At 54.9% G+C, this 25484-nt stretch overlaps 1 protein-coding gene across 3 annotated transcripts in view; it reads left to right on the top strand.

Moving 5' to 3' along the window:
- The window catches only part of LOC148481838 (uncharacterized), a 118521-nt gene that overhangs the window by 32904 nt on the left and 60133 nt on the right, over positions 1-25484 (top strand). For all 3 annotated transcript variants that reach the window (XM_088452930.1, XM_088452931.1, XM_088452933.1), the window contains exon 2: positions 19509-19770. In XM_088452930.1, coding sequence (XP_088309056.1) covers positions 19509-19770 — 262 coding nt within the window. The remainder of the gene's footprint in view (positions 1-19508; positions 19771-25484) is intronic.

A 25484-nucleotide genomic window follows, 5' to 3' on the forward strand; every position in this document is an offset into this window, starting at 1 on the left:
GTCTGAGGATGTCCCAGCAGGCTCAGCAGTGCACTGCTCCTTTCTGTATGCTGGGAGGAGGCGTGGCTGTGGCCTGAGGATGTCCCAGCAGGCTCAGCAGTGCACTGCTCCTCTCTGTATGCTGGAAGGAGGCGTGGCTGTGGTCTGAGGATGTCCCAGCAGGCTCAGCAGTGCATTGCTCCTCTCTGTATGCTGGGAGGAGGCGTGGCTGTGGTCCGAGGATGTCCCAGCAGGCTCAGCAGTGCATTGCTCCTCTCTGTATGATGGGAGGAGGCGTGGCTGTGGTCTGAGGATGTCCCAGCAGGCTCAGCAGTGCATTGCTCATCTCTGTATGCTGGGAGGAGGCGTGGCTGTGGTGTGAGGATGTCCCAGCAGGTTCAGCAGTGCACTGCTCCTCTTTGTTTGCTGGGAGGAGGCGTGGCTGTGGTGTGAGGATGTCCCAGCAGCCTCAGCAGTGCACTGCTCCTCTCTGTATGCTGGGAGGAGGCATGGCTGTGGTCTGAGGATGTCCCAGCAGGCTCAGCAGTGCACTGCTCCTCTCTGTATGCTGGGAGGAGGCGTGGCTGTGGTGTGAGGATGTCCCAGCAGGCTCAGCAGTGCACTGCTCCTCTCTGTATGCTGGGAGGAGGCGTGGCTGTGGTCTGAGGATGTCCCAGCAGGCTCAGCAGTGCACTGCTCCTCTCTGTATGCTGGGAGGAGGGGTGGCTGTGGTCTGAGGATGTCCCAGCAGCCTCAGCACTGCACTGCTCCTCTCTGTATGCTGGGAGGAGGCGTGGCTGTGGTCTGAGGATGTCCCAGCAGGCTCAGCAGTGCACTGCTCCTCTCTGTATGCTGGGAGGAGGCGTGGCTGTGGTGTGAGGATGTCCCAGCAGGCTCAGCAGTGCACTGCTCCTCTCTGTATGCTGGGAGGAGGCGTGGCTGTGGTCTGAGGATGTCCCAGCAGGCTCAGCAGTGCATTGCTCCTCTCTGTATGCTGGGAGGAGGCGTGGCTGTGGTCTGAGGATGTCCCAGCAGGCTCAGCAGTGCATTGCTTTTCTCTGTATGCTGGGAGGAGGTGTGGCTGTGGTGTGAGGATGTCCCAGCAGGTTCAGCAGCGCACTGCTCCTCTTTGTTTGCTGGGAGGAGGCGTGGCTGTGGTGTGAGGATGTCCCAGCAGCCTCAGCAGTGCACTGCTCCTCTCTGTATGCTGGGAGGAGGCGTGGCTGTGGTCTGAGGATGTCCCAGCAGACTCAGCAGTGCATTGCTCCTCTCTGTATGCTGGGGGGAGGCGTGGCTGTGGTGTGAGGATGTCCAAGCAGGCTCAGCAGTGCACTGCTCCTCTCTGTATGCTGGGAGGAAGCGTGGCTGTGGTCTGAGGATGTCCCAGCAGGCTTAGCAGTGCATTGCTCCTCTTTGTTTGCTGGGAGTAGACGTGGCTGTGGTCTGAGGATGTCCCAGCAGGCTTAGCAGTGCATTGCTCCTCTCTGTATGCTGTGGAGGAGGCGTGGCTGTGGTCTGAGGATGTCCCAGCAGGCTCAGCAGTGCACTGCTCTTTTCTGTATGCTGGGAGGAGGCGTGGCTGTGGTCTGAGGATGTCCCAGCAGCCTCAGCACTGCACTGCTCCTCTCTGTATGCTGGGAGGAGGCGTGGCTGTGGTCTGAGGATGTCCCAGCAGGCTCAGCAGTGCACTGCTCCTCTCTGTATGCTGGGAGGAGGCATGGCTGTGGTGTGAGGATGTCCCAGCAGGCTCAGCAGTGCACTGCTCCTCTCTGTATGCTGGGAGGAGGCGTGGCTGTGGTCTGAGGATGTGCCAGCAGGCTCAGCAGTGCATTGCTCCTCTCTGTATGCTGGGAGGAGGCGTGGCTGTGGTCTGAGGATGTCCCAGCAGGCTCAGCAGTGCATTGCTCCTCTCTGTATGCTGGGAGGAGGCATGGCTGTGGTGTGAGGATGTCCCAGCAGGTTCAGCAGCGCACTGCTCCTCTTTGTTTGCTGGGAGGAGGCGTGGCTGTGGTGTGAGGATGTCCCAGCAGCCTCAGCAGTGCACTGCTCCTCTCTGTATGCTGGGAGGAGGCGTGGCTGTGGTCTGAGGTTGTCCCAGCAGACTCAGCAGTGCATTGCTCCTCTCTGTATGCTGGGAGGAGGCGTGGCTGTGGTGTGAGGATGTCCCAGCAGGCTCAGCAGTGCACTGCTCCTCTCTGTATGCTGGGAGGAAGCGTGGCTGTGGTCTGAGGATGTCCCAGCAGGCTTAGCAGTGCATTGCTCCTCTTTGTTTGCTGGGAGTAGACGTGGCTGTGGTCTGAGGATGTCCCAGCAGGCTTAGCAGTGCATTGCTCCTCTCTGTATGCTGCGGAGGAGGTGTGGCTGTGGTCTGAGGAAGTCCCAGCAGGCTCAGCAGTGCACTGCTCCTTTCTGTATGCTGGGAGGAGGCGTGGCTGTGGCCTGAGGATGTCCCAGCAGGCTCAGCAGTGCACTGCTCCTCTCTGTATGCTGGAAGGAGGCGTGGCTGTGGTCTGAGGATGTCCCAGCAGGCTCAGCAGTGCACTGCTCCTCTCTGTATGCTGGGAGGAGGCGTGGCTGTGGTCTGAGGATGTCCCAGCAGCCTCAGCACTGCACTGCTCCTCTCTGTATGCTGGGAGGAGGCGTGGCTGTGGTCTGAGGATGTCCCAGCAGGCTCAGCAGTGCACTGCTCCTCTCTGTATGCTGGGAGGAGGCGTGGCTGTGGTGTGAGGATATCCCAGCAGGCTCAGCAGTGCACTGCTCCTCTCTATATGCTGGGAGGAGGCGTGGCTGTGGTCTGAGGATGTCCCAGCAGGCTCAGCAGTGCATTGCTCCTCTCTGTATGCTGGGAGGAGGCGTGGCTGTGGTCTGAGGATGTCCCAGCAGGCTCAGCAGTGCATTGCTCCTCTCTGTATGCTGGGAGGAGGCGTGGCTGTGGTGTGAGGATGTCCCAGCAGGTTCAGCAGCGCACTGCTCCTCTTTGTTTGCTGGGAGGAGGCGTGGCTGTGGTGTGAGGATGTCCCAGCAGCCTCAGCAGTGCACTGCTCCTCTCTGTATGCTGGGAGGAGGCGTGGCTGTGGTCTGAGGATGTCCCAGCAGCCTCAGCAGTGCATTGCTCCTCTCTGTATGCTGGGAGGAGGCGTGGCTGTGGTCTGAGGATGTCCCAGCAGACTCAGCAGTGCATTGCTCCTATCTGTATGCTGGGAGGAGGCGTGGCTGTGGTGTGAGGATGTCCCAGCATGCTCAGCAGTGCATTGCTCCTCTCTGTATGCTGGGAGGAGGCGTGGCTGTGGTCTGAGGATGTCCCAGCAGGCTCAGCAGTGCATTGCTCCTCTCTGTATGCTGGGACGAGGCGTGGCTGTGGTCCGAGGATGTCCCAGCAGGCTCAGCAGTGCATTGCTCCTCTCTGTATGCTGGGACGAGGCGTGGCTGTGGCCTGAGGATGTCCCAGCAGGCTCAGCAGTGCACTGCTCCTCTCTGTATGCTGGAAGGAGGCGTGGCTGTGGTCTGAGGATGTCCCAGCAGGCTCAGCAGTGCACTGCTCCTCTCTGTATGCTGCGGAGGAGGCGTGGCTGTGGTCTGAGGATGTCCCAGCAGGCTCAGCAGTGCACTGCTCCTCTCTGTATGCTGGGAGGAGGCGTGGCTATGGTCTGAGGATGTCCCAGCAGGCTCAGCAGTGCACTGCTCCTTTCTGTATGCTGGGAGGAGGCGTGGCTGTGGCCTGAGGATGTCCCAGCAGGCTCAGCAGTGCACTGCTCCTCTCTGTATGCTGGGAGGAGGCGTGGCTGTGGTCTGAGGATGTCCCAGCAGGCTCAGCACTGCACTGCTCCTCTCTGTATGCTGGGAGGAGGCGTGGCTGTGGTCTGAGGATGTCCCAGCAGGCTCAGCAGTGCACTGCTCCTCTCTGTATGCTGGGAGGAGGCGTGGCTGTTGTGTGAGGATGTCCCAGCAGGCTCAGCAGTGCACTGCTCCTCTCTGTATGCTGGGAGGAGGCGTGGCTGTGGTCTGAGGATGTCCCAGCAGGCTCAGCAGTACATTGCTCCTCTCTGTATGCTGGGAGGAGGCGTGGCTGTGGTCTGAGGATGTCCCAGCAGGCTCAGCAGTGCATTGCTCCTCTCTGTATGCTGGGAGGAGGCATGGCTGTGGTGTGAGGATGTCCCAGCAGGTTCAGCAGCGCACTGCTCCTCTTTGTTTGCTGGGAGGAGGCGTGGCTGTGGTGTGAGGATGTCCCAGCAGCCTCAGCAGTGCACTGCTCCTCTCTGTATGCTGGGAGGAGGCGTGGCTGTGGTCTGAGGATGTCCCAGCAGACTCAGCAGTGCATTGCTCCTCTCTGTATGCTGGGAGGAGGCGTGGCTGTGGTGTGAGGATGTCCCAGCAGGCTCAGCAGTGCACTGCTCCTCTCTGTATGCTGGGAGGAAGCATGGCTGTGGTCTGAGGATGTCCCAGCAGGCTTAGCAGTGCATTGCTCCTCTTTGTTTGCTGGGAGTAGACGTGGCTGTGGTCTGAGGATGTCCCAGCAGGCTTAGCAGTGCATTGCTCCTCTCTGTATGCTGCGGAGGAGGCGTGGCTGTGGTCTGAGGATGTCCCAGCAGGCTCAGCAGTGCACTGCTCCTTTCTGTATGCTGGGAGGAGGCGTGGCTGTGGCCTGAGGATGTCCCAGCAGGCTCAGCAGTGCACTGCTCCTCTCTGTATACTGGAAGGAGGCGTGGCTGTGGTCTGAGGATGTCCCAGCAGGCTCAGCAGTGCATTGCTCCTCTCTGTATGCTGGGAGGAGGCGTGGCTGTGGTCCGAGGATGTCCCAGCAGGCTCAGCAGTGCATTGCTCCTCTCTGTATGATGGGAGGAGGCGTGGCTGTGGTCTGAGGATGTCCCAGCAGGCTCAGCAGTGCATTGCTCATCTCTGTATGCTGGGAGGAGGTGTGGCTGTGGTGTGAGGATGTCCCAGCAGGTTCAGCAATGCACTGCTCCTCTTTGTTTGCTGGGAGGAGGCGTGGCTGTGGTGTGAGGATGTCCCAGCAGCCTCAGCAGTGCACTGCTCCTCTCTGTATGCTGGGAGGAGGCATGGCTGTGGTCTGAGGATGTCCCAGCAGCCTCAGCAGTGCACTGCTCCTCTCTGTATGCTGGGAGGAGGCATGGCTGTGGTCTGAGGATGTCCCAGCAGGCTCAGCAGTGCACTGCTCCTCTCTGTATGCTGGGAGGAGGCGTGGCTGTGGTGTGAGGATGTCCCAGCAGGCTCAGCAGTGCACTGCTCCTCTCTGTATGCTGGGAGGAGGCGTGGCTGTGGTCTGAGGATGTCCCAGCAGGCTCAGCAGTGCACTGCTCCTCTCTGTATGCTGGGAGGAGGGGTGGCTGTGGTCTGAGGATGTCCCAGCAGCCTCAGCACTGCACTGCTCCTCTCTGTATGCTGGGAGGAGGCGTGGCTGTGGTCTGAGGATGTCCCAGCAGGCTCAGCAGTGCACTGCTCCTCTCTGTATGCTGGGAGGAGGCGTGGCTGTGGTGTGAGGATGTCCCAGCAGGCTCAGCAGTGCACTGCTCCTCTCTGTATGCTGGGAGGAGGCGTGGCTGTGGTCTGAGGATGTCCCAGCAGGCTCACCAGTGCATTGCTCCTCTCTGTATGCTGGGAGGAGGCGTGGCTGTGGTCTGAGGATGTCCCAGCAGGCTCAGCAGTGCATTGCTCCTCTCTGTATGCTGGGAGGAGGTGTGGCTGTGGTGTGAGGATGTCCCAGCAGGTTCAGCAGCGCACTGCTCCTCTTTGTTTGCTGGGAGGAGGCGTGGCTGTGGTGTGAGGATGTCCCAGCAGCCTCAGCAGTGCACTGCTCCTCTCTGTATGCTGGGAGGAGGCGTGGCTGTGGTCTGAGGATGTCCCAGCAGACTCAGCAGTGCATTGCTCCTCTCTGTATGCTGGGAGGAGGCATGGCTGTGGTGTGAGGATGTCCCAGCAGGCTCAGCAGTGCACTGCTCCTCTCTGTATGCTGGGAGGAAGCGTGGCTGTGGTCTGAGGATGTCCCAGCAGGCTTAGCAGTGCATTGCTCCTCTTTGTTTGCTGGGAGTAGACGTGGCTGTGGTCTGAGGATGTCCCAGCAGGCTTAGCAGTGCATTGCTCCTCTCTGTATGCTGCGGAGGAGGCGTGGCTGTGGTCTGAGGATGTCCCAGCAGGCTCAGCAGTGCACTGCTCTTTTCTGTATGCTGGGAGGAGGCGTGGCTGTGGTCTGAGGATGTCCCAGCAGCCTCAGCACTGCACTGCTCCTCTCTGTATGCTGGGAGGAGGCGTGGCTGTGGTCTGAGGATGTCCCAGCAGGCTCAGCAGTGCACTGCTCCTCTCTGTATGCTGGGAGGAGGCATGGCTGTGGTGTGAGGATGTCCCAGCAGGCTCAGCAGTGCACTGCTCCTCTCTGTATGCTGGGAGGAGGCGTGGCTGTGGTCTGAGGATGTCCCAGCAGGCTCAGCAGTGCATTGCTCCTCTCTGTATGCTGGGAGGAGGCGTGGCTGTGGTCTGAGGATGTCCCAGCAGGCTCAGCAGTGCATTGCTCCTCTCTGTATGCTGGGAGGAGGCATGGCTGTGGTGTGAGGATGTCCCAGCAGGTTCAGCAGCGCACTGCTCCTCTTTGTTTGCTGGGAGGAGGCGTGGCTGTGGTGTGAGGATGTCCCAGCAGCCTCAGCAGTGCACTGCTCCTCTCTGTATGCTGGGAGGAGGCGTGGCTGTGGTCTGAGGTTGTCCCAGCAGACTCAGCAGTGCATTGCTCCTCTCTGTATGCTGGGAGGAGGCGTGGCTGTGGTGTGAGGATGTCCCAGCAGGCTCAGCAGTGCACTGCTCCTCTCTGTATGCTGGGAGGAGGCGTGGCTGTGGTGTGAGGATGTCCCAGCAGCCTCAGCAGTGCACTGCTCCTCTCTGTATGCTGGGAGGAGGCGTGGCTGTGGTCTGAGGATGTCCCAGCAGACTCAGCAGTGCATTGCTCTTCTCTGTATGCTGGGAGGAGGCGTGGCTGTGGTGTGAGGATGTCCCAGCATGCTCAGCAGTGCATTGCTCCTCTCTGTATGCTGGGAGGAGGCGTGGCTGTGGTCTGAGGATGTCCCAGCAGGCTCAGCAGTGCATTGCTCCTCTCTGTATGCTGGGAGGAGGCGTGGCTGTGGTCCGAGGATGTCCCAGCAGGCTCAGCAGTGCATTGCTCCTCTCTGTATGCTGGGACGAGGCGTGGCTGTGGCCTGAGGATGTCCCAGCAGGCTCAGCAGTGCACTGCTCCTCTCTGTATGCTGGAAGGAGGCGTGGCTGTGGTCTGAGGATGTCCCAGCAGGCTCAGCAGTGCACTGCTCCTCTCTGTATGCTGCGGAGGAGGCGTGGCTGTGGTCTGAGGATGTCCCAGCAGGCTCAGCAGTGCACTGCTCCTCTCTGTATGCTGGGAGGAGGCGTGGCTATGGTCTGAGGATGTCCCAGCAGGCTCAGCAGTGCACTGCTCCTTTCTGTATGCTGGGAGGAGGCGTGGCTGTGGCCTGAGGATGTCCCAGCAGGCTCAGCAGTGCACTGCTCCTCTCTGTATGCTGGGAGGAGGCGTGGCTGTGGTCTGAGGATGTCCCAGCAGGCTCAGCACTGCACTGCTCCTCTCTGTATGCTGGGAGGAGGTGTGGCTGTGGTCTGAGGATGTCCCAGCAGGCTCAGCAGTGCACTGCTCCTCTCTGTATGCTGGGAGGAGGCGTGGCTGTTGTGTGAGGATGTCCCAGCAGGCTCAGCAGTGCACTGCTCCTCTCTGTATGCTGGGAGGAGGCGTGGCTGTGGTCTGAGGATGTCCCAGCAGGCTCAGCAGTGCATTGCTCCTCTCTGTATGCTGGGAGGAGGCGTGGCTGTGGTCTGAGGATGTCCCAGCAGGCTCAGCAGTGCATTGCTCCTCTCTGTATGCTGGGAGGAGGCATGGCTGTGGTGTGAGGATGTCCCAGCAGGTTCAACAGCGCACTGCTCCTCTTTGTTTGCTGGGAGGAGGCGTGGCTGTGGTGTGAGGATGTCCCAGCAGCCTCAGCAGTGCACTGCTCCTCTCTGTATGCTGGGAGGAGGCGTGGCTGTGGTCTGAGGTTGTCCCAGCAGCCTCAGCAGTGCATTGCTCCTCTCTGTATGCTGGGACGAGGCGTGGCTGTGGCCTGAGGATGTCCCAGCAGGCTCAGCAGTGCACTGCTCCTCTCTGTATGCTGGAAGGAGGCGTGGCTGTGGTCTGAGGATGTCCCAGCAGGCTCAGCAGTGCACTGCTCCTCTCTGTATGCTGCGGAGGAGGCGTGGCTGTGGTCTGAGGATGTCCCAGCAGGCTCAGCAGTGCACTGCTCCTCTCTGTATGCTGGGAGGAGGCGTGGCTATGGTCTGAGGATGTCCCAGCAGGCTCAGCAGTGCACTGCTCCTTTCTGTATGCTGGGAGGAGGCGTGGCTGTGGCCTGAGGATGTCCCAGCAGGCTCAGCAGTGCACTGCTCCTCTCTGTATGCTGGAAGGAGGCGTGGCTGTGGTCTGAGGATGTCCCAGCAGGCTCAGCAGTGCACTGCTCCTCTCTGTATGCTGGGAGGAGGCGTGGCTGTGGTCTGAGGATGTCCCAGCAGGCTCAGCACTGCACTGCTCCTCTCTGTATGCTGGGAGGAGGCGTGGCTGTGGTCTGAGGATGTCCCAGCAGGCTCAGCAGTGCTCTGCTCCTCTCTGTATGCTGGGAGGAGGCGTGGCTGTTGTGTGAGGATGTCCCAGCAGGCTTAGCAGTGCACTGCTCCTCTCTGTATGCTGGGAAGAGGCGTGGCTGTGGTCTGAGGATGTCCCAGCAGGCTCAGCAGTGCATTGCTCCTCTCTGTATGCTGGGAGGAGGCGTGGCTGTGGTCTGAGGATGTCCCAGCAGGCTCAGCAGTGCATTGCTCCTCTCTGTATGCTGGGAGGAGGCGTGGCTGTGGTGTGAGGATGTCCCAGCAGGTTCAGCAGCGCACTGCTCCTCTTTGTTTGCTGGGAGGAGGCGTGGCTGTGGTGTGAGGATGTCCCAGCAGCCTCAGCAGTGCACTGCTCCTCTCTGTATGCTGGGAGGAGGCGTGGCTGTGGTCTGAGGATGTCCCAGCAGACTCAGCAGTGCATTGCTCCTCTCTGTATGCTGGGAGGAGGTGTGGCTGTGGTGTGAGGATGTCCCAGCAGGCTCAGCAGTGCACTGCTCCTCTCTGTATGCTGGGAGGAAGCGTGGCTGTGGTCTGAGGATGTCCCAGCAGGCTTAGCAGTGCATTGCTCCTCTTTGTTTGCTGGGAGTAGACGTGGCTGTGGTCTGAGGATGTCCCAGCAGGCTTAGCAGTGCATTGCTCCTCTCTGTATGCTGCGGAGGAGGCGTGGCTGTGGTCTGAGGATGTCCCAGCAGGCTCAGCAGTGCACTGCTCCTTTCTGTATGCTGGGAGGAGGCGTGGCTGTGGCCTGAGGATGTCCCAGCAGGCTCAGCAGTGCACTGCTCCTCTCTGTATGCTGGAAGGAGGCGTGGCTGTGGTCTGAGGATGTCCCAGCAGGCTCAGCAGTGCATTGCTCCTCTCTGTATGCTGGGAGGAGGCGTGGCTGTGGTCTGAGGATGTCCCAGCAGGCTCAGCAGTGCACTGCTCCTCTCTGTATGCTGGGAGGAGGCGTGGCTGTTGTGTGAGGATGTCCCAGCAGGCTCAGCAGTGCACTGCTCCTCTCTGTATGCTGGGAGGAGGCGTGGCTGTGGTCTGAGGATGTCCCAGCAGGCTCAGCAGTACATTGCTCCTCTCTGTATGCTGGGAGGAGGCGTGGCTGTGGTCTGAGGATGTCCCAGCAGGCTCAGCAGTGCATTGCTCCTCTCTGTATGCTGGGAGGAGGCATGGCTGTGGTGTGAGGATGTCCCAGCAGGTTCAGCAGCGCACTGCTCCTCTTTGTTTGCTGGGAGGAGGCGTGGCTGTGGTGTGAGGATGTCCCAGCAGCCTCAGCAGTGCACTGCTCCTCTCTGTATGCTGGGAGGAGGCGTGGCTGTGGTCTGAGGATGTCCCAGCAGACTCAGCAGTGCATTGCTCCTCTCTGTATGCTGGGAGGAGGCGTGGCTGTGGTGTGAGGATGTCCCAGCAGGCTCAGCAGTGCACTGCTCCTCTCTGTATGCTGGGAGGAAGCATGGCTGTGGTCTGAGGATGTCCCAGCAGGCTTAGCAGTGCATTGCTCCTCTTTGTTTGCTGGGAGTAGACGTGGCTGTGGTCTGAGGATGTCCCAGCAGGCTTAGCAGTGCATTGCTCCTCTCTGTATGCTGCGGAGGAGGCGTGGCTGTGGTCTGAGGATGTCCCAGCAGGCTCGGCAGTGCACTGCTCCTTTCTGTATGCTGGGAGGAGGCGTGGCTGTGGCCTGAGGATGTCCCAGCAGGCTCAGCAGTGCACTGCTCCTCTCTGTATACTGGAAGGAGGCGTGGCTGTGGTCTGAGGATGTCCCAGCAGGCTCAGCAGTGCATTGCTCCTCTCTGTATGCTGGGAGGAGGCGTGGCTGTGGTCCGAGGATGTCCCAACAGGCTCAGCAGTGCATTGCTCCTCTCTGTATGATGGGAGGAGGCGTGGCTGTGGTCTGAGGATGTCCCAGCAGGCTCAGCAGTGCATTGCTCATCTCTGTATGCTGGGAGGAGGCGTGGCTGTGGTGTGAGGATGTCCCAGCAGGTTCAGCAGTGCACTGCTCCTCTTTGTTTGCTGGGAGGAGGGGTGGCTGTGGTGTGAGGATGTCCCAGCAGCCTCAGCAGTGCACTGCTCCTCTCTGTATGCTGGGAGGAGGCATGGCTGTGGTCTGAGGATGTCCCAGCAGGCTCAGCAGTGCACTGCTCCTCTCTGTATGCTGGGAGGAGGCGTGGCTGTGGTGTGAGGATGTCCCAGCAGGCTCAGCAGTGCACTGCTCCTCTCTGTATGCTGGGAGGAGGCGTGGCTGTGGTCTGAGGATGTCCCAGCAGGCTCAGCAGTGCACTGCTCCTCTCTGTATGCTGGGAGGAGGGGTGGCTGTGGTCTGAGGATGTCCCAGCAGCCTCAGCACTGCACTGCTCCTCTCTGTATGCTGGGAGGAGGCGTGGCTGTGGTCTGAGGATGTCCCAGCAGGCTCAGCAGTGCACTGCTCCTCTCTGTATGCTGGGAGGAGGCGTGGCTGTGGTGTGAGGATGTCCCAGCAGGCTCAGCAGTGCACTGCTCCTCTCTGTATGCTGGGAGGAGGCGTAGCTGTGGTCTGAGGATGTCCCAGCAGGCTCAGCAGTGCATTGCTCCTCTCTGTATGCTGGGAGGAGGCGTGGCTGTGGTCTGAGGATGTCCCAGCAGGCTCAGCAGTGCATTGCTCCTCTCTGTATGCTGGGAGGAGGTGTGGCTGTGGTGTGAGGATGTCCCAGCAGGTTCAGCAGCGCACTGCTCCTCTTTGTTTGCTGGGAGGAGGCGTGGCTGTGGTGTGAGGATGTCCCAGCAGCCTCAGCAGTGCACTGCTCCTCTCTGTATGCTGGGAGGAGGCGTGGCTGTGGTCTGAGGATGTCCCAGCAGACTCAGCAGTGCATTGCTCCTCTCTGTATGCTGGGAGGAGGCGTGGCTGTGGTGTGAGGATGTCCCAGCAGGCTCAGCAGTGCACTGCTCCTCTCTGTATGCTGGGAGGAAGCGTGGCTGTGGTCTGAGGATGTCCCAGCAGGCTTAGCAGTGCATTGCTCCTCTTTGTTTGCTGGGAGTAGACGTGGCTGTGGTCTGAGGATGTCCCAGCAGGCTTAGCAGTGCATTGCTCCTCTCTGTATGCTGCGGAGGAGGCGTGGCTGTGGTCTGAGGATGTCCCAGCAGGCTCAGCAGTGCACTGCTCTTTTCTGTATGCTGGGAGGAGGCGTGGCTGTGGTCTGAGGATGTCCCAGCAGCCTCAGCACTGCACTGCTCCTCTCTGTATGCTGGGAGGAGGCGTGGCTGTGGTCTGAGGATGTCCCAGCAGGCTCAGCAGTGCACTGCTCCTCTCTGTATGCTGGGAGGAGGCATGGCTGTGGTGTGAGGATGTCCCAGCAGGCTCAGCAGTGCACTGCTCCTCTCTGTATGCTGGGAGGAGGCGTGGCTGTGGTCTGAGGATGTCCCAGCAGGCTCAGCAGTGCATTGCTCCTCTCTGTATGCTGGGAGGAGGCGTGGCTGTGGTCTGAGGATGTCCCAGCAGGCTCAGCAGTGCATTGCTCCTCTCTGTATGCTGGGAGGAGGCATGGCTGTGGTGTGAGGATGTCCCAGCAGGTTCAGCAGCGCACTGCTCCTCTTTGTTTGCTGGGAGGAGGCGTGGCTGTGGTGTGAGGATGTCCCAGCAGCCTCAGCAGTGCACTGCTCCTCTCTGTATGCTGGAAGGAGGCGTGGCTGTGGTCTGAAGTTGTCCCAGCAGACTCAGCAGTGCATTGCTCCTCTCTGTATGCTGGGAGGAGGCGTGGCTGTGGTGTGAGGATGTCCCAGCAGGCTCAGCAGTGCACTGCTCCTCTCTGTATGCTGGGAGGAGGCGTGGCTGTGGTGTGAGGATGTCCCAGCAGCCTCAGCAGTGCACTGCTCCTCTCTGTATGCTGGGAGGAGGCGTGGCTGTGGTCTGAGGATGTCCCAGCAGACTCAGCAGTGCATTGCTCTTCTCTGTATGCTGGGAGGAGGCGTGGCTGTGGTGTGAGGATGTCCCAGCATGCTCAGCAGTGCATTGCTCCTCTCTGTATGCTGGGAGGAGGCGTGGCTGTGGTCTGAGGATGTCCCAGCAGGCTCAGCAGTGCATTGCTCCTCTCTGTATGCTGGGAGGAGGCGTGGCTGTGGTCCGAGGATGTCCCAGCAGGCTCAGCAGTGCATTGCTCCTCTCTGTATGCTGGGACGAGGCGTGGCTGTGGCCTGAGGATGTCCCAGCAGGCTCAGCAGTGCACTGCTCCTCTCTGTATGCTGGAAGGAGGCGTGGCTGTGGTCTGAGGATGTCCCAGCAGGCTCAGCAGTGCACTGCTCCTCTCTGTATGCTGCGGAGGAGGCGTGGCTGTGGTCTGAGGATGTCCCAGCAGGCTCAGCAGTGCACTGCTCCTCTCTGTATGCTGGGAGGAGGCGTGGCTATGGTCTGAGGATGTCCCAGCAGGCTCAGCAGTGCACTGCTCCTTTCTGTATGCTGGGAGGAGGCGTGGCTGTGGCCTGAGGATGTCCCAGCAGGCTCAGCAGTGCACTGCTCCTCTCTGTATGCTGGGAGGAGGCGTGGCTGTGGTCTGAGGATGTCCCAGCAGGCTCAGCACTGCACTGCTCCTCTCTGTATGCTGGGAGGAGGCGTGGCTGTGGTCTGAGGATGTCCCAGCAGGCTCAGCAGTGCACTGCTCCTCTCTGTATGCTGGGAGGAGGCGTGGCTGTTGTGTGAGGATGTCCCAGCAGGCTCAGCAGTGCACTGCTCCTCTCTGTATGCTGGGAGGAGGCGTGGCTGTGGTCTGAGGATGTCCCAGCAGGCTCAGCAGTGCATTGCTCCTCTCTGTATGCTGGGAGGAGGCGTGGCTGTGGTCTGAGGATGTCCCAGCAGGCTCAGCAGTGCATTGCTCCTCTCTGTATGCTGGGAGGAGGCATGGCTGTGGTGTGAGGATGTCCCAGCAGGTTCAACAGCGCACTGCTCCTCTTTGTTTGCTGGGAGGAGGCGTGGCTGTGGTGTGAGGATGTCCCAGCAGCCTCAGCAGTGCACTGCTCCTCTCTGTATGCTGGGAGGAGGCGTGGCTGTGGTCTGAGGTTGTCCCAGCAGCCTCAGCAGTGCATTGCTCCTCTCTGTATGCTGGGACGAGGCGTGGCTGTGGCCTGAGGATGTCCCAGCAGGCTCAGCAGTGCACTGCTCCTCTCTGTATGCTGGAAGGAGGCGTGGCTGTGGTCTGAGGATGTCCCAGCAGGCTCAGCAGTGCACTGCTCCTCTCTGTATGCTGCGGAGGAGGCGTGGCTGTGGTCTGAGGATGTCCCAGCAGGCTCAGCAGTGCACTGCTCCTCTCTGTATGCTGGGAGGAGGCGTGGCTATGGTCTGAGGATGTCCCAGCAGGCTCAGCAGTGCACTGCTCCTTTCTGTATGCTGGGAGGAGGCGTGGCTGTGGCCTGAGGATGTCCCAGCAGGCTCAGCAGTGCACTGCTCCTCTCTGTATGCTGGAAGGAGGCATGGCTGTGGTCTGAGGATGTCCCAGCAGGCTCAGCAGTGCACTGCTCCTCTCTGTATGCTGGGAGGAGGCGTGGCTGTGGTCTGAGGATGTCCCAGCAGGCTCAGCACTGCACTGCTCCTCTCTGTATGCTGGGAGGAGGCGTGGCTGTGGTCTGAGGATGTCCCAGCAGGCTCAGCAGTGCTCTGCTCCTCTCTGTATGCTGGGAAGAGGCGTGGCTGTTGTGTGAGGATGTCCCAGCAGGCTTAGCAGTGCACTGCTCCTCTCTGTATGCTGGGAAGAGGCGTGGCTGTGGTCTGAGGATGTCCCAGCAGGCTCAGCAGTGCATTGCTCCTCTCTGTATGCTGGGAGGAGGCGTGGCTGTGGTCTGAGGATGTCCCAGCAGGCTCAGCAGTGCATTGCTCCTCTCTGTATGCTGGGAGGAGGCGTGGCTGTGGTGTGAGGATGTCCCAGCAGGTTCAGCAGCGCACTGCTCCTCTTTGTTTGCTGGGAGGAGGCGTGGCTGTGGTGTGAGGATGTCCCAGCAGCCTCAGCAGTGCACTGCTCCTCTCTGTATGCTGGGAGGAGGCGTGGCTGTGGTCTGAGGATGTCCCAGCAGACTCAGCAGTGCATTGCTCCTCTCTGTATGCTGGGAGGAGGTGTGGCTGTGGTGTGAGGATGTCCCAGCAGGCTCAGCAGTGCACTGCTCCTCTCTGTATGCTGGGAGGAAGCGGGGCTGTGGTCTGAGGATGTCCCAGCAGGCTTAGCAGTGCATTGCTCCTCTTTGTTTGCTGGGAGTAGACGTGGCTGTGGTCTGAGGATGTCCCAGCAGGCTTAGCAGTGCATTGCTCCTCTCTGTATGCTGCGGAGGAGGCGTGCCTGTGGTCTGAGGATGTCCCAGCAGGCTCAGCAGTGCACTGCTCCTTTCTGTATGCTGGGAGGAGGCGTGGCTGTGGCCTGAGGATGTCCCAGCAGGCTCAGCAGTGCACTGCTCCTCTCTGTATGCTGGAAGGAGGCGTGGCTGTGGTCTGAGGATGTCCCAGCAGGCTCAGCAGTGCATTGCTCCTCTCTGTATGCTGGGAGGAGGCATGGCTGTGGTCTGAGGATGTCCCAGCAGGCTCAACAGTGCATTGCTCCTCTCTGTATGCTGGGAGGAGGTGTGGCTGTGGTCCGAGTATGTCCCAGCAGGCTCAGCAGTGCATTGCTCCTCTCTGTATGCTGGGAGGAGGCGTGGCTGTGGTGTGAGGATGTCCCAGCAGGCTCAGCAGTGCATTGCTCCTCTCTGTATGAAAGGAGGAGGCGTGGCTTTGGTCTGAGGGTGTCCCAGCAGGCTCAGCAGTGCATTGCTCCTCTCTGTATGCTGGGAGGAGGCGTGGCTGTGGTGTGAGGATGTCCCAGCAGGCTCAGCAGTGCATTGCTCCTCTCTGTATGATAGGAGGAGGCGTGGCTGTGGTCTGAGGATGTCCCAGCAGGCTCAGCAGTGCATTGCTCCTCTCTGTATGCTGGGAGGAGGCGTGGCTGTGGTCTGAGGATGTCCCAGCAGGCTCAGCAGTGCATTGCTCCTCTCTGTATGCCGGGAGGAGGCGTGGCTGTGGTGTGAGGATGTCCCAGCAGGTTCAGCAGCACACTGCTCCTCTTTGTTTGCTGGGAGGAGGCGTGGCTGTGGTGTGAGGATGTCCCAGCAGCCTCAGCAGTGCACTGCTCCTCTCTGTATGCTGGGAGGAGGCGTGGCTGTGGTCTGAGGATGTCCCAGCAGACTCAGCAGTGCATTGCTCCTCTCTGTATGCTGGGAGGAGGTGTGGCTGTGGTGTGAGGATGTCCCAGCAGGCTCAGCAGTGCACTGCTCCTCTCTGTATGCTGGGAGGAAGCGTGGCTGTGGTCTGAGGATGTCCCAGCAGGCTTAGCAGTGCATTGCTCCTCTTTGTTTGCTGGGAGTAGACGTGGCTGTGGTCTGAGGATGTCCCAGCAGGCTTAGCAGTGCATTGCTCCTCTCTGTATGCTGCGGAGGAGGCGTGGCTGTGGTCTGAGGATGTCCCAGCAGGCTCAGCAGTGCACTGCTCCTTTCTGTATGCTGGGAGGAGGCGTGGCTGTGGCCTGAGGATGTCCCAGCAGGCTCAGCAGTGCACTGCTCCTCTCTGTATGCTGGAAGGAGGCGTGGCTGTGGTCTGAGGATGTCCCAGCAGGCTCAGCAGTGCATTGCTCCTCTCTGTATGCTGGGAGGAGGGGTGGCTGTGGTCTGAGGATGTCCCAGCAGGCTCAGCAGTGCATTGCTCCTCTCTGTATGCTGGGAGGAGGCGTGGCTGTGGTCCGAGGATGTCCCAGCAGGCTCAGCAGTGCATTGCTCCTCTCTGTATGCTGGGAGGAGGCGTGGCTGTGGTGTGAGGATGTCCCAGCAGGCTCAGCAGTGCATTGCTCCTCTCTGTATGATAGGAGGAGGCGTGGCTTTGGTCTGAGGGTGTCCCAGCAGGCTCAGCGGTGCATTGCTCCTCTCTGTATGATGGGAGGAGGCGTGGCTGTGGTCTGAGGATGTCCCAGCAGGCTTAGCAGTGCATGGCCACGCCTCCTCCCAGCATTAGTGATGAGATATGAATGTGTTATGTGTCTCACATGTGACTACCAGCTACGTTATTACAAATAAAACAAATTCTTGTTATTGTTGAAAGAGGGTAGTTGTTATAATAGCAAAACTAAGTAGATTCTGTTATGTAAAGCGGCCTAGACTAGTAAGGTACTGCAAATGGAGAAAATAACAGATTTTTTTAATTTTTCATTAATTTGAAAACTGGAGCCAATTCAGCTATAGCGAAGATCTAATGCAAAAATAGCACCTGCGAGTCCGCTCACACCCATCTTACATCTTGGCAAGAGAAAAAAATATTTTTTTTGTTCCCCAGTGTAATCAATATCTGTAAGATATAGAACACTATTAATATAAAGGGGTTATTATGCAATGTGTTTATGCACTATTGCATTACTTAATATTATTATCAAATATAGTTATTTTTATTAAGTCTGGATGTTCTAAGTATTTATTTTATTTATTATTATTTACATTTCTATTCACTGTCATTAGGTCACTTGTAATTATGATAGAATACAGGAGGATATGGGGTTATAATTATATGAAAAGCAAATATACTTTACCATACATATACTAGAGTTACACAAGGAAGATGAAACACAGAATTATATACATATTCATAATGGTGGAACATTCCTAATTATAATAGATTGATGTGCAGAATTTAGGTGTTTGGATTTCTTACTAACAATACTCACTATGTTTGATTATTGGTTTGGTTAATATATCCATGGGAGTAATAAGGAGCATACACACTAGACAATGGCAATGACTCTACCTGTAAAAAAACGGGTTAAAAGTTTTTTTTTAAAATGACGCAGGATCTACCCCCCAAAAGCCAAACCAGCCCCAGGCTTGGCAGCCAGGGGTGGTTTCTAATAATACGGGGAACAAAATGTGTAGGGTTCCACTGTATTTTAGAAACCAACACCAGGCTGCAGGGACCAGTGCTGGTTTTAAATATAGGGGGCAAAAAAGACGTGGGGTACCCCTTATATTTAAAACCAACACCAGACCCAACCGACTGGGGTGTAATGCCACAGCCAGGAGACCCAATCACCGGGGCTCCAGGTCCAAAGCATTACACCCCAAGTCGATCAACGCAAGCCGGTGATCTCGGGGGAGTCGGGGACCCCCCAAAGAAGGGTCCCCCCTCTCCCGAGCACCACAATCTTATGCTGAAGCTTGGGGCTCATCCCCATACCCCTGGAGCAGTGGGTATGGGGGTAATAGGGGGGCCAAATCATGTAAAACTATTGTACTTTACAGTGGAACTACAAGTGCCTGCAAACATGTGGCACCTGTAACTTCACTGTAAAATAAATAGTTAAAAAAAGACAACACACACACACCGTGTCCAGTATAACTTTATTACACACACCTACCCATTCACACATACTTACCTATACCAGATGATTCTGTCCCCTTGTCCACTAGAAATCCGTGATCAGTGGCCCTCCAAAGAAAGATTTCATACTCACCTACATCCAGCACTGGTCTCCGCAGTAATCCATGGAATTGTTAAAAAAAAAAAAAAAACATTTAGCCGATCCACACTACACAGCTATCAGCATGTGTGTTTCCACACATGCTGATAGCTCCCGAATGGCCGCTGACGGCACTTCACGGGGCATTGCAGTCCCGTGAGCCAATCAGCGGCAGCACTCAGTGTAGAGCACCCGCTGATTGGCTCCGGCAACTGACAGTTCCCACGTCAGCCCACGTGGGAACTGTCAGTCGCCGGAGCCAATCAGGTGCATTTTTTATAAAAAAAAAAACACTTTAGGGACTTAAAAATATGCTAGCACCCATTTTCATGTACCCCAAATTTGATGGGACCACTTAAAAAAATGAAAAAAATAACCTAAGTGCTCTTCTGCATTTTCTTCTGTCAGGAAAAAAACACCTGCGCAGCTATTTAAAAACCTTGACTTTCTTCTGCAGGCAAAAAACGGGGGTACCCATTTGGTCTGGATCCCCGAGGTCTGGACATCTTTAGGGGGCTCCTACAATTATTTACTGAAACTTCCCATTTTTTATTTTCACCGATCCAAGTATCGCCAGGTCCCGTTTTCGCTGGTTTCAAATTGAATACGGGGATAAGCGGGAGCACGCAATACTTTTTCACTGCCAAAACCTCTGAAGTGCGGCGCAAACCACGGAGTTTTCGCTCCATATTGAATACCGCTCTAAGAATATAATATCTATTTAATCTCAGGTGCCTAAGATATATATTATATAAGTGGTTTTAGGGTTTATTAATTAACCTCATTCAGCTTCATTAGAGGTAGCATGCATGTAAAGCAAACAACTGCTCCATGAGAAACGTTTCTATTATTACAACATCGGATCTTATATAGAAAGTCAGCATGTATGAGAAATATATATACTCATCACGGTCCATTAGATCATATGTAGAAGTTAATATGTTAGTGAATTCCTTGAGCAATATACTTATCAATGTGATCACATTTATGCGTTAATCTCTTGAGAAATTACATTTTATAAGAAGCACATTAATGCTCTATGAAAAATGGTATGCGTTAATCTCTTGGGTATCAATAATATGTGGAATTTACATTAGAAAAAAATGTAATGCAAAATTAATCACAATTATGTTTAATGCAGATATATTAAATAACTAAGACACATCAAATTTAAGTTGGAAATAAAGCGAGATCAATTTTATTTTTTATCTTTTCATTATTTTTTTTTCTTTATTTCCATTTTTTCACATCATTCATTACACAATTAATTGCATTTTAATATTTCACTGGAGGAGCATGTTATTATTTTTATTTGACCCAATAAAAGTTATGTTTTAATAATATATTTTTTCTGTGCGCCAACAAAGAGACAATTCTTCATTCTTCTTTTTTATCTGAAAGTGCACAGTGGCAATATGTTCCAGAGACGCCAAGGAGAATTATCGGTGGTTACAAGATTTACTTAAACAAATATACTTTAAAAAGAAAGTGAAAGAAGTCCATCCTGTCTACATAACCAACAGTATCTCTGAGCTAAGTCGTGCAATATCACCATGCAACTTTGCTATCCTGTATCACACCAAGAAACGAGGGAGGATAAACGTCACCGATGTAACTGATGCACTGTATGATGCGGAGCTGAAAGACCTTTGTACAAAATTTGGTGAGGAAAACCATTCATTAACCTTACAGAAATAATTCTATTTACTATGTTGCTGGAAAATATACACTGGGCCTGATGTAGAGGTGATCGCAGTCGCGTTTTTTTATGCAGAGACAGCATGCCGCAACCAATGGAATTCATACAGGGATGCCCAATGGCTGAGTTGCAAATCCACCACTTTTTGTAAAAAGTTTCAGCAACTGATGCACATCAGTCACATTATTAGACATTAGAGCAGTCCTATGGTTGCTCAGAATGTCTGTTGGAACATGGCCGTGAAGACACAGTCACTGGCCACGACATGCATGCGTCTGGCTAGCCATCCTCCTGTTACCTCCCAGGACTGGCCACCTAAACTGCCTCTCTCTGTGTCCAAATTTTTCCTGCTAATGGTAATCAGCAAAGGACCGCTGTCAGCGTGGAATGTGGATGGAGAGCTGAGATCACAAATCCAAAGAAGGAGAGCAGCAACCGGTTTCGGCTACTACTGTCGACCTTTTTTCCAGCTTGAAAGAGGCTACAGTAGTACCCGAAACTGTTGCTGCTCTCCTTCTTTGGATGTGTGATCTCAGCTCTCCGTCCACACTCCACGCTGACAGCGGTCCTTTGCTCATTACAACTGAAGACCATTGCCATTGCAAGGGACCGGCACAGGATCCATGCAATTGAGGTGATAAGAAAGAGATGCTCCAGGTATAATTGACATCCTTTCACATTGAATATAATAATAAGTACTGGACATATAAAACAGTGTTTTTCTAGAAGAACAAGCTTATAATATTTCTTATTTGTCTGAGTACACAGATGTGGTAATAATGCTGCAATATTTGGGTCTATTTTTGGGTAATTTTGGACATTTCAGGCTGTGGATACCTTCCCCCTTTTTAGAAAGCTCCATTTTTTACCAATAGAGTCTGATCAACTCTTTCTAACTATATTTCATAAAAATATTCACTTGTTCCTAGGAATAGAATATATGATTTTTTATTATTAAGGTTTATGTTCAATGAACTGTATTTTTATTGATAATAATGTGGTTATTGTATTAATAAAACCTAGATAAATTTCTATATTGACTGTATAAAGCTGGGCATCCACTATACAATTATCTGTCAGATATCTGTCCAATCTGGCTGGTTGGAATGAAAACCTGGTAATGTATGGGAGCAAATGACAGTTGATCATATGGTAAGGACAATAAAAATTGTTCAAATTGGTTAAATTTGTGTGTTTCAACCAATTTGTCTGAACGACCGTTTGTGGTTATTTTCCAGTGTTTGTGATCAAATGGATGATTGTCATTTCCCCAAATACATTGCCAGGTTTTCATTCCAACCAGCCAGATTGGACAGATATCTGACAGATAATTGTATAGTGGATGCCCAGCTTAAGTGTCTCAGTAGGGGTACCTAAGCACAGTATACTGTACAATTTATTTAGTTTACTGTAGTGAAAATACCATAGTCCTGGAAATGTAGTATACATTGTAACATACAGTAGATATAGTAATAAAACATATGATGGTGATTCTGTCTATATATACCACATTAAGGCACTGTACATACGATAGGGGACCTCCGTACACCCTAGCCAGTATCTAAAACTGTGGGGCCTATTCATCATCACTTATTTTTCACAAAATCATGTGAAAATTAAAATTTTCAAAACATTTTGTAAAAAGTGTCAGGGTGATTAATCAAGTTCCGAAAAAGCAGATGGCGTTCAGCCAGCGACAATCTTCACAGGCTGATGTTTACATGGCAGCCTGTGAAGAAATAACCTGCCAGCCACAACACAGGAACATTGGACACCCGCAGGGGGAAGTTCGAAAAACCGCAGGGGTGATGGGGGAGTTGGACACCCAAGGGGGAGGGTTGGACATGTGCGGGGGGAGCATCGGACTTTTGACTAAATTCTCTTTGTGAATTTAGGAAATATCACAGGAATGTACTAACATTTGCATGCAGTGACAGTACTTGCAAGAAAGCTCTGTCCCTGCAAATTCCAATCTCCATACTTCACAAAAATAAAATACTCCCCGATAGTGTGACTGCGCATGTGCCAGCTACCCCTCCACTCTGCCCCTCCCACCTGTGCTTATTGGCTTGCTGCCTCCTCTTAGAAAATAAATAAAATAACACCTGCACAGGAGCACTGATCGGTGATCTCCTCTCTGTCACCCGGTCAGCTGATGTTAGCGCCTTTCACTACATCTCAGCTGACAACACATTAGCTGACTTGGGGGCCTATTCATCATATGGGCCTGCTAACCATGTGGAAACGCATGTTTAGGTTACCAGACCATTCATCATCAGGGGTCCGAATAGGACCACCTGATATTTAGCAAACTCCAAAAACTGAAAGTTTTTAGAGTTTTCCTGTAAGAACAAGCCCCATCTGAAGATGGCACTTGGTCTCTTAATCCCGCTCCTTCCTATGGAAAGGAGTTCTAGGGATGCAAAGAAGAATCCAAGTTTATCCCTCTGATGTCTCCTCACTAACTCCCCGTCAGGTGACCTCGTGGATGCGTGACCCTCAGGTCACACATGCGTTGAAGCAGCAACGGGAGACTGGTACTACTAAACACGGGGACAGCTGCTTTTCAGAGCAGCTCTCCCTGCATAGGAGCAATGATGAATTGCTCCAGTGCTAACTATCCACCGCGGCGAGGTGAATATTTAATCAGACACCCCCGATAATGAATAAATTCCTGGGTAACAGAGAAGAGTTCAGTGCTCCTAAGCAGGATGGTGTTAATTTATTTATTTTCACAGCACATTTTTTGTGATCAGCCTGTGGTCTATTAGACACACATGGCTGATCACTGAAGCCAGCTCTGGCTGTCAGCATGCAGGCAGGGTAGAGCAGGATTCGGGGGAATGGAGGGAAGCCTGCATTATGCCATCTGATGATGGCCTTTTTATGCAAGGCTTCTTTAGAAATGATTTACAATTCTACTTTAATAAATCTGAGCAGAATGCATTTCCCATTTAAAGTAGGGGAAATGCGATCTGCTTACTAAAAAAAATACAAATTTAAGGACTTGGGGGCCTATTCATCAACACTTCAAATTGTGAAGTGTTAATTTACTTTTCAATTCTCATTTTTTTTTTCATAATTTTCAGTTATATTCATCATGGTTGTTGTAGAAAAGTATCACATTCGAAAAACTGCCATTTTTGCGAAAACAGTTTTTCGGATAGTGATACTTTTCTACTCTGAGTTCACTTACTTAACGCTGCTGTACAGCTACAGAGCGCATGCGCAGCATGGGTTCTGTGGCGGGCGGGAACGGTCAGGAGAGCACCAGCAATCAATTGCCTGTTAATGTGGCTGGCTGGTGCGGTCAGAGCAGCAGGAGGAACAGCGACAAAGCAAGAAGTGGAGGCCCCTGCGCCAGGAGCGGTCGACGGGTGACCCTGCGTGGGCACAGTAAAGAAGATTTCTTGGCGGGTGAACCTGCGCCGGGCGTGGTGAGCATAAGAGTCTGGAGCGGACAGCAGAAGAGGACTGCGCGGTGGTCGGAGCTTGGAGCGGTCAGCGGGAGTGGACTGCGGGAGACCCTGGAGCGTTCACCTTGAGAGGACTGCGGGAGACTGTGCCGGGAGCGGTCAGCGTGAGCACCAGCCAGCGATCACCTTGTTCAAAAGGTAAGTTTAAATGTATTCAGTCACTGGGCAATACTGGGGGCACTGCTGGGGGGAGGATATTACTGTGGCCACTGCTGTGAGGGAGATCACTACTAGGGGCACTGCTGGGGGAGGTTAGTAATAGGGGAAGAGAGATAAATACTGGGGGCACTGCTGGGGGGGGGAGGTTACTACTGGGGCCACTGCTGGGTGGGAGATCACTACTAGGGGCACTCCTGGGGGGAGGTTAGTAATGGGGGGAAGAGAGATAAATACTGGGGGCACTGCTGGGGGGAGGTTATTACTGGGGCCACTGCTGGGCTGTAGATCACTATTAGGGGCACTGATGGGGGGGAGGTTATTACTGTGGCCACTGCTGGGGTGGAGATCACTATTAGGGGCACTGCTGGGGGGGGAGGTTAATACTGGGGCCACTGCTGTGAGGGAGATCACTACTAGGGCCACTGCTGGGGGAGGTTAGTAATAGGGGAAGAGAGATAAATACTGGGGGCACTGCTGGGGGGGGGGGGTTACTACTGGGGCCACTGCTGGGGTGGAGATCACTATTAGGGGCACTGCTGGGGAGGTTAGTAATAGGGGAAGAGAGATAAATACTGGGGGCACTGCTGGGGGGGGGAGGTTACTACTGGGGCCACTGCTGGGGTGGAGATCACTATTAGGGGCACTGCTGGGGGGGGAGGTTACTACTGGGGCCACTGCTGGGTGGGAGATCACTACTAGGGGCACTCTTGGGGGGAGGTTAGTAATGGGGGGAAGAGAGATAAATATTGGGGCCACTGCTGGGGGGAAGTTATTACTGGGGCCACTGCTGGGCTGTAGATCACTATTAGGGGCACTGATGGGGGGGGAGGTTATTACTGTGGCCACTGCTGGGGTGGACATCACTATTAGGGGCACTGCTGGGGGGGGAGGTTAATACTGGGGCCACTGCTGTGAGGGAGATCACTACTAGGGGCACTGCTGGGGGAGGTTAGTAATAGGGGAAGAGAGATAAATACTGGGGGCACTGCTGGGGGGGTTACTACTGGGGCCACTGCTGGGGTGGAGATCACTATTAGGGGCACTGCTGGGGGAGGTTAGTAATAGGGGAAGAGAGATAAATACTGGGGGCACTGCTGGGGGGGGGAGGTTACTACTGGGGCCACAGCTGGGTGGGAGATCACTACTAGGGGGCACTCCTGGGCGGAGGTTAGTAATGGGGGGAAGAGAGATAAATACTGGGGGCACTGCTGGGGGAGGTTAATACTGGGGCCACTGCTGTGAGGGAGATCACTACTAGGGGCACTGCTGGGGGAGGTTAGTAATAGGGGAAGAGAGATAAATACTGGGGGCACTGCTGGGGGGGGAGGTTACTACTGGGGCCACTGCTGGGGTGGAGATCACTATTAGGGGCACTGCTGGGGAGGTTAGTAATAGGGGAAGAGAGATAAATACTGGGGGCACTGCTGGGGGGGAGGTTACTACTGGGGCCACTGCTGGGGTGGAGATCACTATTAGGGGCACTGCTGGGGGGGGAGGTTACTACTGGGGCCACTGCTGGGTGGGAGATCACTACTAGGGGCACTCTTGGGGGGAGGTTAGTAATGGGGGGAAGAGAGATAAATATTGGGGGCACTGCTGGGGGGAAGTTATTACTGGGGCCACTGCTGGGCTGTAGATCACTATTAGGGGCACTGATGGGGGGGAGGTTATTACTGTGGCCACTGCTGGGGTGGACATCACTATTAGGGGCACTGCTGGGGGGGGAGGTTAATACTGGGGCCACTGCTGTGAGGGAGATCACTACTAGGGGCACTGCTGGGGGAGGTTAGTAATAGGGGAAGAGAGATAAATACTGGGGGCACTGCTGGGGGGGTTACTACTGGGGCCACTGCTGGGGTGGAGATCACTATTAGGGGCACTGCTGGGGGAGGTTAGTAATGGGGGAAGAGAGATAAATACTGGGGGCACTGCTGGGGGGGGGAGGTTACTACTGGGGCCACAGCTGGGTGGGAGATCACTACTAGGGGGCACTCCTGGGGGGAGGTTAGTAATGGGGGGAAGAGAGATAAATACTGGGGGCAC

This window comes from Taudactylus pleione, unplaced genomic scaffold, assembly GCF_031769625.1.
Source record: "Taudactylus pleione unplaced genomic scaffold, aTauple2 ptg000559l, whole genome shotgun sequence".
Lineage (NCBI taxonomy): Eukaryota > Metazoa > Chordata > Amphibia > Anura > Myobatrachidae > Taudactylus > Taudactylus pleione.